The sequence below is a fragment of the Panthera tigris genome, chromosome B4 (genome assembly GCF_018350195.1).
Source record: "Panthera tigris isolate Pti1 chromosome B4, P.tigris_Pti1_mat1.1, whole genome shotgun sequence".
NCBI lineage: Eukaryota > Metazoa > Chordata > Mammalia > Carnivora > Felidae > Panthera > Panthera tigris.
Window position 1 is genome coordinate 11,704,558 of NC_056666.1, and position 21,557 is coordinate 11,726,114.

The following is a 21,557-nucleotide window of genomic DNA, read 5'->3' on the forward strand; positions in this document are numbered from 1 at the left end:
ACCCAGAGTAAGATGAATAAAACTCAGATTCCTTAGCACAGGACCCAGACATTCATAAATACACACCAAGTGCCGAGACAAAAAGGCAAATGGGGGCTTACCAGAGTTATTGCATATCAGACAGACCCTGGTTTCCAATGGAGGATACCCAGATTTGATTGGTTTTGTGAATGTTTTCCAGAGACTCTTTGGGCCTGGGTTGACCTTATGTGGCTTACCTAGTTTGCAGTAATATACATAGGGGTTTGTTGTTTTTGCCATTTCCATAGCGCCTTGGCCTAACTCCATCAAAATATTCTTCTTCACAAATAATGCCTTTGCGTAAATGTTCTCTGGAAATCTTGAGCTCTTCCCGGAATTGAGGGCTCCTGGGCTAAATGCTTGGAAATAGTGGGATACAAAGAGCGGAGTGAAAACCTGATCTCTGGTACACTCTACCCTTATCTTCACCACACAGGGCACAAAGTTATGACCAGAATTCGATCATGGCTCTTCCTCCTTTTCTGTAGCAAGCTTTATAGTTTAGGTCAGGAGGGATGGGCCTTCGTGAATGATTCTGAGACTTTGCACAAAGTTTAAAGGTATGTCACTTCATTTTCACGTTGAGGCCACTGGACTGAGTCCCTCGGGCCGCGTCTGCTCCTCTGCCCCCAGCCCTCCTTCCCCCGCCCCATTGTTCTTCCTGGTGGTGAGCAGCGACCCACGTCAGTGCTTCAGCTGAAGGAGCCTGAAAGGGATTACAGAGCATTGGTAGGATGGAAAAGACAAGACAGGATAAAGGAGAGGGAGCCTACATTTAGTGATCACTGTGTGACAGCACTTTCCGGTGGTATACCTGTTACCTTCATGTCTCTGCATCCATCTGTCTATCCATCTTTGTGTGTGTTTGTATATAATGCATATTATTATATAGTATGTGCTATACATGTTATATCTCTCTATAAGGTGGGTGTTATTATTCTCATTTCACAGAAGAAACCGAGCCTCGGAGAGGATATGTCATTTTCCCAAGGTCACTCGACCAGTACTTGTTGGAGCCAAGATTGGATTTTGTGTCCTTTTTTTTTTTTTAATGTTTTTTTTTTTAATTTACTTTTGAGAGAGAGAGACAGACAGAGTGCAAGAAGGGGAGGGACGGAGAGAGAGGGAGACACATAATCAGAAGCAGGCTCCAGGCTCTGAGCTGTCAGCACAGAGCCCGACACAGGGTCAGAACCCACAAACCACGAGATCATGACCTGAGCTGAAGTCGGACGCTTAACCGACTGAGCCACCCAGGTGCCCCTGAAATCTGTGTCTTTGTTTCTCTAAATCCCAGGCTGAGGAAACTACACCACGAAACCTCTCTGAAAACAAAGCGAATGGCGGTCGGCTCTCAGAGGACAATACCAACCTTTCCTTGAAAAGTCACTTCTCCATTCTCCTTCAGAGCCCTTTTATCCAGTTAAACTAAACAGCAAATTCTGGGTTGCCATTTTCTGGTGACAATTCGATTGTCAGTATGGACTGTTGCACCCCAAATGCTTTTTGCATAAAATATTGAAAATAAGTTTTGGCACTTAAGCACATTTCAAGTGCTTAGAAAATTCACTTATGTATGTTATTTGATTTCCCACCTGCTCTGGGTCAGTGAGGGATGCCTGAACTCTTTCCCAGTCCTGCCGGGCTCCATGATGTCTTGACAGAAGGGTTTCTAAACATTACTTCCTTTCTAGGCTCCATGTGGGAGCAAAGCACTCAATGAGGCTACTGGACATGATCATATTGGAATCCGGTTCAATATAGACTCAGGTTCATTTTTCTCCAATTCCTGTCTCCCACGGACAGGCCATAATAGTCCCAGCTGTTCCCCTCCTTCTGTCTCTCCAGAAAGCAGGCTGGGTAGAAGGGTAGGTGTTGATTTTCTGAGTGCAAGGACTCGGAGCTGTTCTTTATCTCTTTGGCAGGTCATATAGCCTTGTTTCTGGCTCTGTTTCATCATGTACAAAAACACAGCACCCTGACTTCAGAGACAGGTTTAGGAAGAGGACGTGTGTGGCATTTCCTCGTCTTTGCCGTGACCTATCCAGCTGCAGGGCTCCTATTAAAGGTTAAGATGACTTGGCTCTGGAATTGGATGAGTAAAGTTAAAATTCTGTTCTGCCCCTTAGGTGTGAGAAAGTTGCCTCATCTCACATGCATTTCCTCACCTGGAAATGGAAGATGAACACGCTTACGTCCTAAGTACACATGGCTCATAAATGAGACAGAACGTGTAAATTGCATAGCCTAGTGTCTGATACACAGTAAATACTCAACACATAGTGGCCATTGATTTTAAGTTTACAGGACACACGCAACGAAGTCCCTCTTCTATAGAAGAGTCAGGGCCCTACTTGTCTCACTCACATGTGGCCGGACTCTGAACTCTGAGGAACAGGAACAGGGCTGGTCTTCACGACCATGTGATCAGCGTTTGGCTCAAACATTGGTGCTCCATAAATCTCCGTAGAATTGGACTGAAGTTGCTTTTGTTTCTCTAAACAAGAGCCCTGGGCAGATAGATGCCCGGGCCTGCCACTTGCTGTGGTTGAGACCACCTCTCCCACTGGGGCCCACTTTCCCAGGCTCCTAACTGAGGTGCTAGGCCAGGCGATGACTGCTGCACCCCAGAATAAAATTTGATTCTGTGCCAATCCCCCTACTATGTAAAGTCCTTCTCCAGGCATACATTTCAGCTTCTGGTTTGAGGATTCATACTGGGAATAAGCAGGGGGTATAGTCTATGGGTTATGTCCTCTTATGGGCATTTCCTGGTTGGAGGGCAGACAGACCTGGGAGACATTACATGGAGGAAACCTTCAGGGCACAGGACAAATGTGAGCTAAACGGTGGTTGATGATTAGTTGTGCTTATTCCAGTCTGCTTTGAAGATGCTACTGGGCATTAGGAGGCTTCACTGCAAAAATGACTCAAAAATTGTAACACATGAGAAAGTTTAGTTGAATTATTTTCTCCGGAAACTATTCATCCATTTCAGGATGATCAACACTACTTTGTAAGTCAACTGGAGTGTGTGCCACTGTGCACACAAACATGCACAAGCATTTTTCATGTAAATATTTCCCACTTATCAAAGAATAATCAGCCAACAAATATGTATTGATTGTTACTGAATGCTAATGAAACATACAAAGGAAATACAATATATGACAAAGTCTTCTCTCCTCTAAGAACTCACAATCAAGGTGGTAAGACACATGCAATAGCCACGAAGAGATCCTTTCAAAATTCTTTGAGAGGACCCAAGAAAGAGACGGGATTGAAGTAGAAGGAAGAATGGCGAGTGTTCAGAGAGGGGTTGAGTGCATGGGGTGGTAGTCCCAGAAACACCGGGAGGTGTTTATGGGCTCATTCATCTGGCAGATTTTTGTGGAACACATACTGGGCTGGGTACTGGGATCACAAAAGTGAATGAGGCACTGTCACCTCCCTCAGGGAGCTCAGAGTCTAACGGAGGAGATGGTGGGACACAGATATCAACCCATATGTGCACCATGTTGACTGTATCTTAGAGGCTGGGGAGCTCAGAGGAAGGGTTCTGCCTGGCCAGGGTGGGGGTCAGGAGAGATATCACGGAATAAGGCCATACACACAGAGCTCTGGGAGAAAGGAGGAGCCACAACAGTGCACACAGGAGGAAGAGCATTCCTGGTGCAGGGAACAGTGTATGAAAAGGAATACTTGCAAACCTTCCCATTATCTTTCCTGTCTATTTTTATACATCCTGTTTCTTTTTAAAATTTCCTGTTTATTTGGAAGCTTAGTGTTGAGTGTCTCTTTCCCCCATCCCCCAAATAGAATGTAAACGTCATGAGAGTAGGACTCACCGTCTCCTTGTACACTATATCCCCAGGCCTAGGACACGGCCGATGCCCAGTCAGCATTTGGGGACAGTCAGAGGAGGACCTGATGGGTGGTTTTTTATCCGCTGTCCTCAGTGGGGGACCCGAGGGGGGTACTCAGGGAAGGCAGCCCTGCCTCCTGGGCTGGTCCTTCCCTCCCAGCATCTCTGCTTCTCTCTCCACGTCCACACCGTCAGCCTCCCTCTTGCTAGCCTCTTAGTCTTCATCCCAAACGGAGGTGAGACCCGGGGTGCACTGGTGTCGGGCTGCCTCCCGGGCCTGCTCCCCTCCCTTGCGCTCTTTGCCACCGTCACGGTCCACACAGCAGCTCCAGGCATCCTGTTGCAGGGCTAGGCATCACGCTGGCCTGCACGGGCCACGGTCCCAGACTCCAGACCTCCCAATCCTCTCTCTCAACTCCTTTTGGAATCTACCTGCCCCACTGATCAAACTCCACTGCCTGCGCCCTCCTGCTTTTCCTTTGCCTAAATACCAACTTGTCTTCCTGCCTCAAATCCACCCCACTCCAGCTGCAAAGCCACTTGCCCTTGTGGCTCCTGTGGCTGGGCCTTTTGGGGGGACTTCCCATAGCCTACCTGCCTTAGTGGGGGAGCCCAGCAGCATGGGGTCTGGCCACTGTGCATTCTGCCAGCTTCATCTCCCACTGCCCGTGGGCTTCCATTTCACACTGCAGCAGCAGCAAACTGCTCCGAGGCTTGGGAACACACGATTCTTTTCTGTCCCCACGTCTTCATTCCCGGTTAGCCACCCCCACCAGTAGCCCCTGTGTCTCCTGGAAAACTCCTGCTCATCCTCTGAGATAAAGCATAGACATCTGCTGCTTCTGCCTCCCCAGAAGAGTTTGGAGACGATGTCCGTGTTCTTATGTATCATCCTATCTCCAGTATCAAACCCAGGACCTGGTATGCAGTAGGTCCAAAATCAATATTTGATGAATGCATGAGTGCTCGGTATACATAAGACGCTAAGTGAGTATGTGTATGTTGGCTGATTAAAACTGACAGTGAATTACGATAACGTCCACATGGAAATACTTTGTGGAAGTCGCTGCCTGATGATAGCCACGCTGACAGGTGTGAGGTGATATCTCATTGTGGTTTTGATTTGCATTTCCCTGACGATTAGAAATGGTGAGTACCTGTCAGCCATGTGTGTCTCTTCTTTGGAGGAAAAAACAAAAGAAAAAAAAAACAAAAAACAAGAGAAAGTGTTGGTGGGACTGTGGAGAAAAGGGAACCTTCATGTACTGTTGGTGGGAATGCAAAATGGCGCAGCCACCGTGGAAAACAGAATGGAGGTTCCTCAGAAAGTTAGCAATCCCACTTCTGGGTGTATATCCAAAAGAATTGAAATTAGGATCTCAAAGAGTTATTAGCTCTCTCACGTTCGCTGCAGCATAATTCACAGGAGTCAAGACATGGCGACAGTGTAAATGTCCATCAATAGATGACTGGATAAAGAAAATGTAGGGGCGCCTGGGTGGCTCAGTTGGTGAAGCGTCTGACTTCGGCCCAGGTCATGATCTCACCATTAATGAGTTCAAGCCCCGCATTGGGCTCTATGCTGACAGCTTGGAGCCCGGAGGCTGCTTCGGATTCTGTGGCTCCCTCGCTCTCTGCCCCTCCCCCACTTGCACTCTGTCTCTCTCTCTCTCAAAAATAAATAAACATTAAAAAAATTTTTAAACATTAAAAATTCAATGTAGAATATGTAGAAATGGAATATTATTCAGCCTTTTGAAAGATGGAAATTCTGCAATATGCGACAACACAGATAAACCTTTAGGACATTACACGAAGTGAAATGAAGTCAGTCACAGCAAGAGAAATACTGCGTGATTCTACTCACATGAAGTGTCTAAAATAGTCAAATTCATAGAATCAAAGAGTGGAATGGTGACTGGCAGGGGCTGGAAGGAGGGAGATATGGGGAAGCAATGGATGTAACGTTTCGGATACATAAAATGAGTAACCTCGGGAGATCTGTGCGACATCGTGCCTGTCGTCAACAGTACTTGACTCTACACTTACAGTTTGTTAAAAGAGTAGATCTCATGTTAAGTTTTCTTTTAAGCTTCAAGAAGTGACCTGTTTCAAAGTCACTGCCTTATGTTAAATGTGGCTGATCCTTTCTCTTTTTTCAGTAGAAATTGTATATATTTAAGGTATGAAACATGATGATTTACTATACGTAGTGAAATGATTGCTAGTCAAGCTAGTGAACATATATTCTGACATGTTACCATGTTTTCTTGTGATGAGAGTACCTGAGATCTACTCTCTTAACCAATGTCCAGTATTCAGTGCCGTGTTAACTATTGCTTTCACACTGTACCTTAATCTCTAACATACTTGCCCTACAGGTCTGTGATTTTGACCTTTGACCACCATCTCCCCATTTCCCTCACCACTCCCCCCTGACCCCTGGCAGCCACCACTCTGTGCTTCTGCGTATTTGACTTTTTTAGATTCCCTGTATAGGTGGGGTCATGCAGGTTTTTAAAATTTCTGTGCCTGGCTTATTTCACTTAGCATCATGTCCTCCGGTTTCATTCATGTTGTTGCAAATGACAGGACCACCTTCTTTTTTGGCTTGAAAATATATCATTTTATACATATGCCACAATGTCTTTGTCCATTATCTGTCAGTGGGCACTGGGGTCATTTCCACGTCTTGACTCTTGTGAGTAACGCTGCGGTGAACATGAGAACGTATATCACTCTTCAAGGTACTGACTTTATTTCCTTTGGGAATATATCCAGGAGACATGTTGCTAGATAATATGGTTGTCCCATTTTTAATTTTTTGAGGAACCTCCATACTGTTTCCCCCCAATATGTTGAGGTGAATTTTGGAAATAAAATTACACAAAAGGGTAAAGAGGTAGCAACTGATTATTGCATGGGAATCCTTTTAAGCAAGCACCCATTTGCAGAGGGACACAGATACATGGCCAAGGGCAGACAATCAAGAGGACCATATATGTAACATGATTACCCCGTTAAACCCACAGGGCCTCTCAGCAGGAGCTCTCAAGCTATTACAGGATTTCGGTTTCCAAGAAAAATTGTGCACTGCCGAATCAGCCATGGTTGGGCATCGCCGATTTTCACATTCGTTTATGCTAAAAGCCTTCTCCTTCATGGAAAATCTTCTCCCCGATGAGCTGTGTCCACGCCCAACAGGGGCATTTTAGGTCAACCAAACCACATTGCATTCTCTCTACAAAGACAGTCCAGGTTGCTCCCAACACCGGGCCTTGCACACTGAGTTCTTCTGGAATGTCTGTCAATGATGCAGAGCATACTGCCTCCCGCAGGGGAAGGTAAAGGAGACAGGAGTCAGTGTAGGTGGGATCTTCGAGGACTCTCTGGGCTGGGGACGTGGGGGGCTGTCCTACATCTTAGATCCTTATCTCTGTTTCAAAGCCCAGCCCGGGGGCTCAACAGCCAACGGTGCAGCCTCTTCTTCCAGAGCACATTTGTTTATCCAAGCATTTACTCGGCATCTGCTATGAGTGGACCTGGGGCTGGCCACTGGGAATCCAAAGACAAGAGTGAGACCTAAGACATGGTCCTACCTTAAGGACAGGTCAGGGCAGTGTGCAGTGTAGGAAGTGTCACTGGGGGTGTTGCCCACTGTCACTGGGGCACAGAGCAGAGCACCTACCCCACCTGGCAGAAAGGGGCTAGGTCTTCCTAGTAATAGCTCCACTGGTCTTCAAGGGTGTACCAGAGGCAAGTGAAGGGGGAGGGTAGCCCAGGTAAAGTACATGCCTTTACCTTGGTCCAGAAATAAAAAGTGCCCAGTGGGGAACCAACTCTGAACACCTTAGCGCACAAGACCCAGAGCATAGGAAAGGGGGTTAGAAAGGTAGGGTCCAATCACTGGGTTCTACTTGCAGATGAAGGGGCAGGTGGGCAAACTAAATGACCTACAGAGAGGATTCAAAGTCAAGGCTGCAGCATAAGGTTCAATTCTCAGTTCTCTTCCCTTGAGTGAAAAAGCAAAATATTTAAGAACACAAAGCTGGAATCAGATGGATAGGCCTCGAGTCCTGACTTTGCTGCATATTAGTTTCTTCGCCTTTAAAATGACAATTGTGCAAGGGACTGTGACCCCAGGCTTCTTAGCGACTGAGACATAAACACCCCTAGATCCAAGGTGGCGAAGGGAGATGGGGAACAGTTTCCAGAATCCGAGGCGGAGTGCCTGGTAGAGTCTGCTCCCTGAGAGGGAGCAGTGGCCCTCAGTCAGCAGGTGTAGCCAGCCTGAGCGTTGGATGAGAGCAGCCAGGCCAACACATATCCCATCCCTGACTCCCCCCTTCCTTCACCATCTCTCCTGGAGGCCCCATTGGCCACCTCCTATCAGATGTCAGAGTTCACCCCTCGTTCAAGTATCCATACAGGTCAGCCTCCCAGGGCACAAAGCAGAGTGGAAAGTGGCTCTAAAGGGTGAACAGAGGTGTTGGGGACCCACACCTCCTGGGGGAGTTGAAGTTTGAATGAGATCATACAGCAGAGCTCTTAGAGGCACTTTTTACCTAAAACAAGTGCTCAGTCAAGACTAAAGTAGAATCCAGCAGTACATTTGCATGAATGTGCCACAGGTAGACAAGAGGCATAGTAAGAAAGACTGAAGATATAAGGGTTCCCCTTGGATGACCGTCCTAAGGCTGGGATGGAGGAAATCGATGAGCCCCGGAAATGTGTGTTGCCTATAATTGGGCATGACCATCAATCGTTGGGTTGGTAAGTTTAGATGTCGTTCCCATTTTTTTTTCTTTTTTCAGTTTATTTATTTTTTTATTTTGAGAGAGAGAGAGGGAGAGAGAGAGGGCATGAGTGAGCAGGAAAGGGCCAGAAAGAGAGGGAGGGAGAGAGAAAATCCCAAGCAGTCTCTGTGCTGTCTGTGTAGAACCCAATGTGGGGCTCGATCCCAGGAGCCATGAGATCATGACCTGAGTTGAAACCAAGAGTTGGACTCTTAATGGACTGAACCACGCAGGCGCCCCAGATGTTCATTCTGAACCACAGACTTTTAGGTCTAGAACATTGGGAATGGCTTTATTGTCTTTGACTATGCATGGTGAGATAATTTGTACATTATTTAAATGGTATGATATATAAAATAAGAACACAGAGATTCCACTTGCCAGTAGGTCTAGACTGCAGAAGTCAGTGTTCTTGTATATGGAGATAAACCACTCAGAGTTGTTTGTTCTCCTATTTGGACCCTCCACACAAACCTACTAATGAAATAGCCTGGCCAGGGAGCTCTGTGAAATTTCTAGATCTGAGGAAGATTCGACAACTTCTATTTGTCCTTCTCTTCCTTTACAATCCTTATTTTAAAATCCTCTTTCTTAATGTTAACTTCATCTCCAAGCTAGATCTGCGTCCTTTCCTTACATCCTCAGTATACCCACATAAGCGGTATTCTATCCCCCGTCCAAAAGAGCTTAAAAACCAGAAGAAATACAAGAAATTGGGATATACATTAACAAAATTGGCCTAAGAAGAATAAATCTTTCCTGGAATTTTCTTAAAGGTTTTTTTTTTCCCTTGGAAAGAAAGCCAAACTGTAAAGTAAAACACACTCAGCTGTTAATAAACAAAAACCTATCATATCTAAAATTCAGTTATTTTCCAAGACGAACTAACATTTTGCTCTGTCTGTTTTTCCTAATATGCACATGTCATTTAGCCCAAATCCTCATTATGGGAAACATTTACATATCCATCTCGCGGCTCCAGCATTTCCTGGGCAGTGAAACATGTGCTCCGTGGTTTCAGAACCCTGGTTCTTACTCATTTTGCCAAAAGCAGCAAATCTTTAAAAATGAAATTTTCCAGGCACTTAGCCCCTAAATCAACCTTGTGGGGATAGATGAGTTTGAAACTTATCGGCCCACAAAACGTCTCACAGCCTTTAAAAATGTCATCAGCCTTCCCCCTGGGTAGCGTGACCGGTGACACCCTGTGTCACAGCCCGAGCAGCTGAAAATGAATGTACCAACCCAGCGTTTTGAACCTTTATTAAGTTTCTTCTTTGCCGACAGCCTAATCCCTCACAGGCCTGTTGATTCCTGTTCATTTGTTCTCATTAAATGGATCTCTATGCTGGAGCCGTGTTTTGAACAAAGTTCAGCTATGGGGGGAGGTTCAGGGCTCGTCTGGGGGCAGAACTCCCACTGCAGCTGTCACCCGCCAGGCTGACGTGGGCCCAGAACCAGCCATGTGGCTCTGTGTCCAGGACTTCTAGAATCCAGCCCTGCCTCCCGCTCTGCCCATCCCTTGCAGCTCCAGACTCTATCTTACCCCTTCCTGGATGTCCAGTCCCGACCAGAGCCTGCCCCTGCCCCATGTGGGTCTCAAGCATGTACTGGATCCTTCCCTAGGTGTCCTAGCCATGCAAACAAGTTGAAACGGGGGGATCATAGAGCCACAGCATCTTAAAGCCAGGAAGAACATTAGGAATTTCTAGTCTGGCCTCCTCATGTTCAAATGAAGAAATCTTGGTCCAGAAAATGCATCATGGCCTGGTAATGCACATCAGTGCAGAAAGCAGGACTGCCTGAGAACCCATGGTCTTATGGGATGAATTGTATTTGGAGCATCTAAGAAACATTTTCACTCCTGTTAGGTTGGTCAGCTGACTGTTGGTACCTCCAGAACTGTATGTGGCTTGCACCAACACCCTAATATAATCTTGTAAAGATCAATTTTGAAAGGGTTCGGAGGAAGAGGGGTGATAGCATTATGATTTGTGCCGTCTTCTGCTTTTATATTTATTGTATATTAATGGCCCAAACTGTGACCTTCCAAATACCCAGTTTGGGCATGGTAGGTTGGTAATGTGCATTTTAGGGGAACTTGTGGCAAATTGGTTACCAACCCATCATCTGCTGGGGATAGTATTACAGACAATAAGATGAGAAGCACTTGCACACAGAAGGTTTGGGGGTTGGTTTGGGAGTATACGGGGCTCTGGTTAGTAACATGGAAAGGTGGACTTACATGCATGTTTACTTTAGATCATCACCTCTTTGCCACTTATCAAATCACAGTTTTAGCTCTGTGCCGCCTCTGCCCATAGAATGTGTGATTTCTTTGCTCACATGGTACTTGTAACATACGCACAGCAGGTTTTCTCAGTTTGGGTGGAAATGGCTCTTCCTTCCATGCAGAATGTCCAGCCGCCGCCATAGATGTGCAGCCACTACAGATCCTTACACTGTCTTGTCTTCCAGGCTCTGCGGCTACCCTCCCTTTTACGATGAAAATGACTCCAAGCTCTTTGAGCAGATCCTCAAGGCGGAATATGAGTTTGACTCGCCCTATTGGGACGACATCTCTGACTCTGGTAGGTATCTCCGCTCCCCAGGGGTGGCCCCTGGGACCCTACGTCCAGACCACCTGACTGTGACAGGCCTGGGGGGTTCGGAGTGGTCCTGAGGCTCCCAAGGACGTTTCCTTAGCTTCGTACTTGGACTTGACTTGCCACGTGGAAGATAGGCTGGGGACGTCTGACCTGAGCCAGATTGAGGGACGGGACTGACTCCTCCACCACTCTTAGCCGTGCCCTGATCTGGGCGCTCCAGGACTGAACCAGTATCAGCTAACATTTATTGAGTGCTTATTGTGCCCATGTGCTAGCTTACTTGGTCCTCAGGACAACCTATCCGATAGGTGTTACTATTATCCCCACTTGACAGGTGAATTAACTGAGGCCCCAGAAGTGAAATGCCTTGACTGAAACCACACAGCTAGTAAGTGGCAGATCTGGGATTTGAACCCAAGCCCTCATGCCAGAGCCCACGTCTCAGCTCCTGTGCCACACTGAAACGTTCCCAGAGCCGTTCACCATTTCCTCCTCAGGGATAAAGATCAAAACCAAGGCTCATGTAAACTGACGAATCTCTCAAGCCTCAGTGTCTTCCTGAGGAGGTCAGGATGATAATAATACTCCTCCCTACCAAAGCGGGTGGTGCAAGGATTAAATGAAATAATAAATAGGGCAGAGCCCTGCACTTACCAGTGAGCTGTTCAGATATCGCATTTTATTATTTGAGTTATTTCCTCCTAACTGGAAACACCTGCTTTATTCCTCAGCAAAATTGCATGTTCATCGTGATCGGCTAAGTGGGCCGTGAGGGGGCTCCTGGAGGGCTGTGTATCCACAGGGCCTGCCCAGGACCTGGTGGCCTTGGTAGAGGCCTTGGGGATTTTGTTGAATCAGTGATGTCTGAAACACAGAGAGGACGTCAACAAAGCAGCTCTCTTGGCAGCAGTGAGCTCAGGGAGAGGCATATGATAACAAAGACGTTTGATCTCTGAACCAAAGATGTCACCAGCTGCCAGAGAAGGGCTTTGACTTGGGAAGGCTGGGTCCGACGCCTGGCTTGGCTGCCTCCTCGTTCGCAGTGTCACCTCTTAAGAGTGCCAAGTCTTGGCTTCCCTTTCCCCCAAACACTGATTCCCGCCTGCCTCCCATGTCCAGGTACCCAAGAGGGTTGGGGGGCATGGGAGGGGCTGGTCTGTTTTTCATGTGCCACACAATGTTCCTGAAGGCCTGGTGACATCAGATTGTCACATCACAAGCCACAGACTGATTCCACCCCTTGTGCTTTCTTTTTGAACAGCAAAAGATTTCATTCGGAATCTGATGGAGAAAGATCCAAATAAAAGATACACTTGTGAGCAAGCCGCTCGGCACCCATGGTAAGAAAAATGACCCAGTAGAAGGACCTAATGCCATCTGATGCCTTCCCAGAGTAAAGTCCCTCTTAGCCGCTCTTAATTGTGGAATGATTTCATCTCCAGCCAGTGGCTTTCACCCCGTCCCCCAGGCGACACTCGAGCTACTCTGTTCCCTCAGGACACAGTCTTCTGAATGCATGGAGGACAAGCGAAGCGTACAAAAAGTAGCTGTAGGGTTTTCATTTTACATCAAGTATTTTAGGATCGTTTTTATTGAAGGTCATTCTTCAAGGAGTCATTCAGATTGGAGTTTGATTCCTTGAGCTTACCGTTCAATAGGGAAGTGAATTGATGTTATTCTTCTCCTCATAAGATGCTTTTCATCTTCGTGTGCCTTCAACCCCAGAGGCATTTATCGCTAGTGCATGGTGTTGTGTATGACTACATTTCTCCACAGTGCCCTTGAAGCCACTTACCAGGTTTGAACCCAGCTTCACGATCCCCTAGGTGTGACTCTGCATTTATACTTTACTTCTCTGAGCCTCCATTTTCTTTACCTTACAATGAGAACAGTGATACCCAGTTTACGGGGCTGATGTAAGAAATAATTGAGATTGTGCCTGTGAAGGGTTTAACACAATGTCTGGCACATAGTAAATGTTTCATTAAGGTATTTTCATTAAACTGCCAGGAGCAGCCATCTGAAAACAAAGACCAGGAATGGCAGAATATGTGGTCTGATGAAAACAAACAGACTTCGACTTCAGGAGAAATTCCCCTAAAAAGCATTCGAGAAAACTGCCCCCTTGTCTATTCTACCCTGTAGCATTTCCTCCAGAGTCTCACACGCTGGTTAGTCTTCCAAAGGGGACCTTCTCAGGGGAGCTTCATGACCTGGTTTCACAGACGGTCCCCAACCCGATGATTTTTTTGACTTTACGACGGTGTGAAAGAGATACACATTCAGTAGAAACTGTACTATAAGCTAAAGTGAGTGGTCTGAGTACGGTTAGGGTAGGCTGGGCTGAGCTCTGATGTTTGGTAGGTGAGGTGTCTTAAAATGCACATTCGATATATGGTATTTTCAACGTCTGATGGATTTATTGGGACTTGGCCCCACGGTAAGTCAAGGAAGATCTGTAACTTAATGTATAACAACAGTTGTCATTTATGGAGCATGAGTTCTGGTTCAGGTACTGTTCTCATTGCGTTAACATATCATCTCATGTTTTTCTTTATAATGGCTCTGTATGGTAGGTTTTATCTCCATTTCAGAGATAAGAGAATCAATTTAGAGAGACAAGGTAACTAACTTATCCTTAGCCAAGACTGCACAACCACTACCTAGTGGTGAAGCCAGAATGGTTTCCGGCCAGAACTGACTTCAAAATAAGTGCTCTTCACCACCACCCTGTAGAGACCAGTAAAAGGAAGACAGGAAGGGCTGCAGGGAAGGAGAAGATGTTTCTGAATAAGGAGGTAGATTTGATTGTACATATTTTAATCAGCTTATATAAATGATAGATTTTAATAAGTTACATTGGACAGCAGGTTAAAGTATGAGGCAATAAAGTTAGTAAAGCTTTTTCTTACTTTATCAACAATTGGAGGAAATGCTTGGGATGAGAGTGGGGGGCAGGGCAGTTTTCTTGCGTGCTGTTAAGGGGAATTTCTCCTGAAGTCATACGGCCTTTAAAGCTGCATGAAACTCTGTTTTCTCCCAGTTTTGTTGAGATATAGTTGACGGACACTGTATAAGTTTAAGTCTATCATATAGCGTAAGGATTTGGCATTTGTATGTATTGTCAAGTGATTACCACAATAAGTTTAATTAACATCCATCCGCTTACATAGGTACCCTCTCCCCCAGTTTCTTTTCCCTGTGATGAGACCTTTTAGGAGTTACTCTCTTAGAACCATAGCCATCGTGTCGTACATGACACCCCAGCGCGTGCTTATTTTGTACGTACAAGACGTTGGAGATGCTCTGACAGAAGAGGAAAAAGAGAACCTCTAAAGAAGGGAAGCAATTTCCTTCCTAGGACTTGTCCACTAATCCGGCCTCGCTGTGTGGAAGACAGGAAGGATCCCCGCTGAGACCTGGTCTCTCCTTCACCAGGTGTTTTTGACGAACAAAAGAAGGGAGAGGGTCTGGCAGAGGCCTTCCAGAGGGGCCGAGTCTCCCTGAGAGAAGGCCTTCCCAGACTGTCCAGGGAGGGGAGGTGTTCCAGGCGGGGCAAGCGGCCTGGGCCTCGCTCAGGAGCCTAAACCCACCTCTGTCCTGGAGCCACCACTCTCAGGTTCCTGGAGGGGGCGTGGGCACAGGAGCGAGGTGGGAGGGCACGAGAAGGAAGACATGGCCGGCAGAGTTCTCTGGGGTAGCCTGCTCGAGGGCAGGTCCCAGCTACCCCCCTCCCAAAGACCAGGAATGGTAGAATATGTGTTACTGCATCTGCGGGCTCCTGAGCTCTGTGGGCCCCTGTGTCAGACTGAAATCATAAATGACAGCAGTGTATATCCTGCAGGGCTTTTCAAGGGATTCGTGACATACAAATAATACAAATAAGAGGACCTAGCACCTAACAGATCTCTGATCTATAGGAGTTGCCCTGAATTTACGACCGTAGGAAGTAATTTGTATTTTCCCTTTGGGCGGTGGGGGCCCCTGACAGGTTTTAAGCCAGGTGATGAGATTTGTGTCTCAGAAAGCTCAACCGGTTGCAGAAGAGAGGCCGAATTGCTGGCCATGGGGCAAGGGAGGCTGGCGGGGAGGTGCGGACTGGAGGCGGAGTGGGGGATGGCCCAGAGAAGGGTGGAGGGGGCCTGTCCGGAGCCACAGGGAGGAAGCAGGATGGAGAACACACTGAGGGGTGGGGAGCCGCAGCTTGGGGCAGAGCGCTGCTGGGACAGAGGGGTCTGAAGTCCTTCCCGAGGTGCCAGGGGGAGGGCCTGGGCGGGTGAGATGCTTCCACTGTGAGGAGCAGGAGGGAGGGCCCAGGAGCCCTCTGTCCCGGTGCTGAAGGTGGGGGCCCTTTGCCGAGTGAGTCTGGAGCCCAGGAAGGGGGTCGGGCTAGAGACAGAGACTTCACAGTTATCTGCCTGGGTCACGGTACGATGTATCCGCGTATCCGCGTGTGAGCTGCACAAATTAATGTCTTTGTACTGTAGAGCTGGGTTTTTGCCAAAGCTTTACAATTTTTTTTACGTGCATTTCAAAAATCCCAGGAAGTCAAACATTAGAAAATGGTACCAATGAATGCACTTGACTCAGACATCATTGAAATGCCCCACTGCCTGCATTTATGATATGCCTGTTTCTTTTATGTAAAATTGCTCGGGCTGAGAGCACCTGATTCAACAGAGAGCTGGCAGAAAGTGGGGTAATTATTCCAGGGAGCACAGCTTTATCAACACTATCATTCTAGAAGCTGTGCTCTTGGCACATCGATTATATCCAGAGAACATGATCTCTTATTCTGCGCTCGCTCTTCCGGCTGAATCAAGGCTACCAAGAGCCAGGAGGGGCTCTGGAAGTCCCAGACCCCTTTCCTCAGACTCAAAACAGACCGTGCCAGACAGGACAGGGTTCCTTTCAGAGCTGTCTGTGTGTAGGGTGGTTGGACACAGGTCTTTCCTGTGTCCCCCTGATCTTTTAAAAATTTTAAATGTTTGTTCATTTTTGAGAGAGGGAGACATCTGCTTTTGTGAGTGGGGGAGGGGCAGAGAGAGAGAGGGAGACACAGAATCTGAAGCAGACTCCAGGCTCTGAGCTGTCAGCACAGAGCCTGACGTGTGGCTAGAACTCACGAGCCAGGAGATTATGACCTGAGCTGAAATTGGACGCTTAACCGACTGAGCCACCCAGGTGCCCCTCCCAAGCCCCTGCCATGAGAGGCTACGGCTTTCTCGTGGCGGCACATGGTGAGGAACCAGCAGCCTGCAGCTGCTGGCCAAAGGTAGGAACTGGCAAGTGGCAGGATGGGAGCCGTTCCTTCTTACAGGGAGGCATCTTGATGGGGTTTGTTCATCTGGTTCGGAGAGTTCTGAACCTCTGTCTCTAGTTGCATTGACAAGGAAACCAAAGTGGTGACTCTTGGGCATCCATGCCCCAGGCAACACTTGGCAATGTGTCCACCTGGGAGGGGACATCGTGTGTTGGCCAGGCCAGGGTGGCATCTGCAGCCCTCTCCTCAGTGTTCCTGGGTCCCCTCCCCTCTTCTGGGCTCCAGCCAGCCGAGCTCTGGTTGACCGTAGGAATTGGGAAGCAGCCCAGGAGTCTGGGAAACTGGTCTCTGGGGGTACACGGCAGCATCACCAAGCCTGTCCTGAGAAAGTGGCTAGAAAAATGCAAAATCAGACCTATAGAGGTACAGCAGACCACGTACAGAACACAAAAACACCAGAAGGCAAGGAGAGATGAGTTTGATGATTTGGGTGTGGAGAAAGAGAGCAAGAAAGACCTCACAAAGTGTGATTTATACGAATGCCATCTGCATTGTTAGCATGAGGTTAAAACTGGAAAGCAAGGTGGGGTGCCTGGCCGGCTCAGTCAGTAGAGCACGCAACTCTCGATCTTGGGTGTGTGAGTTCAAGCCCCACGCTGTGTGTAGAGATTACTTAAAAATCAAATATTAAAAAAGTAGAAACAAGGGAGATAGGAATGGAATGTGGGCGCCATAGTTTTGTGTGTGTGTGTGTGTGTGTGTGTGTGTGTATGTGTATGTGTGTATGTGTGTGCGTGCACAGATTTATAAGGAGATTCCTCTGTGTCGGAGGCATCATTCAATTCCTAGGACCATCAAGGTACTAGAGTCCCTTCCAATTCTAAATTCTAAGATTCTGTGCCTCTGGTGTTGCTGATGAATCATGCTAAAGCCAGGAACACCGAGCATTGTGAGTGTCATATGTTGTCATTGTAATGTCGCTGGCTCGTGAGCAGCAGTAACCATTTCCATGGCGGTGCCCATTTGAGGAAGATCGTGTGCGGTCATGGGCCAAGGTGGCCTCGCTTCCCCAAGGAGAGTGCCCCAACAGGGGCCTCTGGGCCACGTCTGCCCTGCCTGGTCTTACTCAGCTACAGCACACCCCGGGACTGTGGGAAGCGAGCATGGAACATTCCTAAAATAATTGGAAGTTTGCATTTTCCTTACATCTCAGCCCATGCTAGCCCACAAAGAAGGGAGTTTCCCTGACCCCCTCGCGGGTCTGTTTGGTTTGGAGCGTCGCTCTGCCCTGCGGTGGTGCTCGGCCCAAGGAACCCCGTATTCCTACCACTTCTGCCTGCTCGTTTCCAAGAAAGCACTGGCCACCAATGAGTTGGAATTGGCCTTCTTTTCTGAGGATGTAGCATTTAGAAACAGTGCAGGAGGAAACACTCACATGAATTGTCTAGCAGGAAGAGCTTAATAAAGATGTCTGCAGTCCGCTAACCTTGTTCCTTGGATTTGCCCGCTAGTCTGTTTCTGTGTCATTGATGTGTGTCTGGGGACAGGGGGCGATTGGCAGTCGTTGGAATTGGAAACCTGGTTCTCTTGAGTCAGTTTCTGAGTGTCCCCTTGACTAAGGATTTGCAGCCCCGCTGGGAAAAAGACAGAGCCTATGGTTGGAGGAGCGGGAATATCAGACCGCATTCCAAAGTTGGGCCCTGCCTGGCACAGACTAAACATCACATCCATCAACCATGTTTTCGATTTTAAAGTGAAAGGCTGGGTGGGTGGGGACAGATTTTTCCTCGGGGGTAATCTGTCTGAAGAAGTCCTAAGCTTATTCTTTTCATGTCCCCAAAACAGTTGGACATAATACTGTGGCATCTAGGCTGTTTGGGGTTCAGGGCCATCTGGGTCTGGGAGATGACAGGTTTCCTCACTTCCTTACTAACCAGTCATCTTCCAGCCAGAAAGGATGGTCAGTGTTCCTGGCATCTCTCTCTCTGCCCCTTAACTTTTCAGATGCAAAAAATGATTTCATAGGTAACAGATACCAGCCTAGAATTTAACAGTTTGGTGTTAAATGAAAGGGAAGATGGGGCGCCTGGGTGGCTCAGTGGGTTAAGCGTCCGACTTCGGCTCAGGTCATGATCTCACGGTTCGTGAGAAGCCTTGCGTCGGGCTCTGTGCTGACAGCTCAGAGCCTGGAGCCTATTTTGGATTCTGTGTCTCCCTCTCTCTTTCTTCCCTTCCCCACTCATGCTCTGTCTCTCTCTCCTCCAAAAATAAACATCAAAAACTTTTTAAAAAATGAAAGGGAAGATACCGAAGGTTCTAAGTGCAAAAAAGAATGAGAGCAAAACACAGCTTCCTCTGAAACTAGGGGAGAAGGCCAGGTGATTAAATGTAGAGCAGGGGTGGTGTCGAGGTTGAGGGGAGTGTGTGAGAGAAGAATGAGCTGCAAGTGACCTCCAGGTGACCAAATGAGCCTGGAGATTGTAAGCCGAGAGATGAGAGGAGGGAGGAGGAAGGGAGGGAAGGAGAGGTGGTAAAGCAGGAGGAGGAAGTCACAGGACGAGGAGGGTAATTCCTAGGTAGTTTCTAAGGACAGAGGTGAAAAGCAGACCCACCCTCTTCCCTGCTGGTGGAAGGCTAATGGAGCAAGCAAGAACTAATGGCCAGTAATATCAGGGACCCAGCTGAACGCAGAGTGGATCCAGTCCTGGTAGTTCAGAGAATTCTTACAGGAAATGTGAGGGAAGATTTGGCAAGCAGGGCTGAGCTGAGGCTGGGCACCCTCTCCCTGAGCATGGAGGAAGTATAGGCGAGAACATGGCAGAGCTTAACTGCTGGAAAGGACCAGAAGGATGCTCTGGGCCCGGGATGTGAGCAGGTCCGTGATGCAGAGGGCCTGGAGAGGGCAGAAGGAAGGGGCCTCTAGCAGGAGAAAGCTGGGAAGACGGCCCTGGGCAGGGATCTGGTGGTCAGACCAGGCAGGAAACACATGTGGGACCTCAGAACTGCAGGTGGAGAGCTGGTGGAGACGGAGACGGAGACGGAGGGAAAGGAGGGAAAACTGGATTCAAGTTGCCTTGTGGCTTCTGATGTCGCAGGAATTGGGGCCGAAAGGGAAGAAGTGGGAACCAGGCAGAGAGGTCAGCGAATCTCTGGGAGGGTGCTGAGTATAGAAGGGGGACAGGACTTGGTGGTGGTGGCAGATGGTGTGCATGTAAGACAAGAGCCACACAGCCTGGAAGGGCAGCGGGAAGCCACCCTCTCAGTGAACCTCAGGACAGGGACGGGGTTGGGGCTTCCCTGGGAAAGCAGTGTGCGACCCGGTGTCAGAGCACCCCGCACCCCGCACCCCTCAAGAAACCCTTTTGAAGAAGCATCTTTGCCTCTGTTTCAGGATCGCTGGTGACACAGCCCTCAACAAAAACATCCACGAGTCTGTCAGTGCCCAGATCCGGAAGAACTTCGCAAAAAGCAAATGGAGAGTAAGTCTTGGGCTCATTACATTTACAATGAGGGGCACCTGGGTGGCTCAGTCAGTTAAGCGTCCAACTCTTGATTTCAGCTCAGGTCATGATCCCAGGGTCATAGGATCGAACCCTGCATCGGGCTCTGAGCTGACAGCACTGGAGACTGCTTAGGATTCTCTCTCTCTCGCTCTCTCACTCTGTGTGTGTTTCTCTCTCTTCCCCCTCTGCCCTTCCCCCACCTCAAAAAAAATTTTTTTGCGATGAATTGAACCACCCCCATGAAACTTGCCCTACAGTTGGAGCATTTATTATTTCTCAAGGTTACTATCACCCGAGTTTGATGAAAGTCCCCAGAGCCTCACCCAAATAATCTTGCTAATTTTAACTGATAACCATTAAGACTCAAAGGGGATGTCGTGGTGTGGGAGGGATGAAGTATGGCTTTAATATTTCCCCTCTGTGATTCAAAAATAGCAATAGTGTCAGCCCTTACTCATTTGCTGTTTCTTAAGAACATAATTCCTGTTGTCTTCCTTTCTGCTGCTGGAACTTTGACTAGCTGACTTTTATGAAAGTGATAGGAAAAGGGGGCGGGGAAAGACAGGGAATCTGAGTTGAACTCATCGATATTTTCGGCTAAAAATGTGATGGAGTTATACCACTGAGCTTTCCTGGTCATCGACTGGTTACCCAAACCCTATGTTCTAATCAGTGCGGGGAAACAAAATTAATTCCACTAACCTGCTTTATTCGGAGGAAATGCTATTAGTTAGGACACAAGCACTAATAATAGGAAAATTAAAACTACCTTAAAGCATCACCTTTTAAGAGACCGTCTTACTAGAATACACCTTTTATTCTAAAAGTCACTTCCCTTAAATGACGGAGAGTATTGGTTTACATTTATCCTCTACGTTTACTATGTCTAAAGAGGAGTATTTGTTTAAATCTCCAAAAAACATTTCGGTGGGGGTGAGGGGTGCAAAACATTAGCATCGTTTTGGAAGAAGGGGCAAGACAAGCTTCCTTTCTAAAGTATCATGAGAACGTTTTAAGAAGCTGAAAATGGTTGGGGTAAGTAAGAAGAAACAACCAGACACAGTCTGAGTCTTTTCTAATTAGCTGGACTATTGTGTCTGCCTTTTTTCCCTTTCTTAAATTTCAGCAAGCATTTAATGCCACGGCCGTTGTGAGACACATGAGGAAACTCCATCTCGGCAGCAGCCTGGACAGTTCAAATGCAAGCGTTTCAAGCAGCCTCAGTTTGGCCAGCCAAAAAGATTGTGCGTATGTAGCAAAGACAGAACTTTCCAACTGGCGTGTCAGACAGATCTGGGGTGGGGAGGCGAGCACAGTCCTTTGTGAGCTCCTGGTGTCAGGCACTTCTGATTTAATTCCTCTCGTGGCATGTCCCCCAGCAACCCTGGGACGTTATTTAATTTTAAAGAATGTTTTCGAAACGTTTAATTATTCGATACACACACAGCCGTAGGTATGATGAGTTCCATTTTTAGATGGGAAATCTGTGGCTCAAGCGCT

At 47.6% G+C, this 21,557-nt stretch overlaps 1 protein-coding gene across 11 annotated transcripts in view; it reads left to right on the forward strand.

The window, feature by feature from the left end:
• CAMK1D (calcium/calmodulin dependent protein kinase ID) overlaps positions 1-21,557 on the forward strand; it is a 500,855-nt gene that overhangs the window by 472,911 nt on the left and 6,387 nt on the right. For 10 of the 11 annotated variants that reach the window (XM_042991049.1, XM_042991048.1, XM_042991050.1 and 7 more), the window contains 4 exons: positions 11,161-11,273; positions 12,553-12,631; positions 19,946-20,033; positions 21,184-21,301. In XM_042991049.1, coding sequence (XP_042846983.1) covers positions 11,161-11,273; positions 12,553-12,631; positions 19,946-20,033; positions 21,184-21,301 — 398 coding nt within the window. Of the gene's footprint in view, positions 1-11,160; positions 11,274-12,552; positions 12,632-19,945; positions 20,034-21,183; positions 21,306-21,557 lie in introns of all 11 variants that reach the window. The other variant, XM_042991053.1, reaches the window with a different exon arrangement.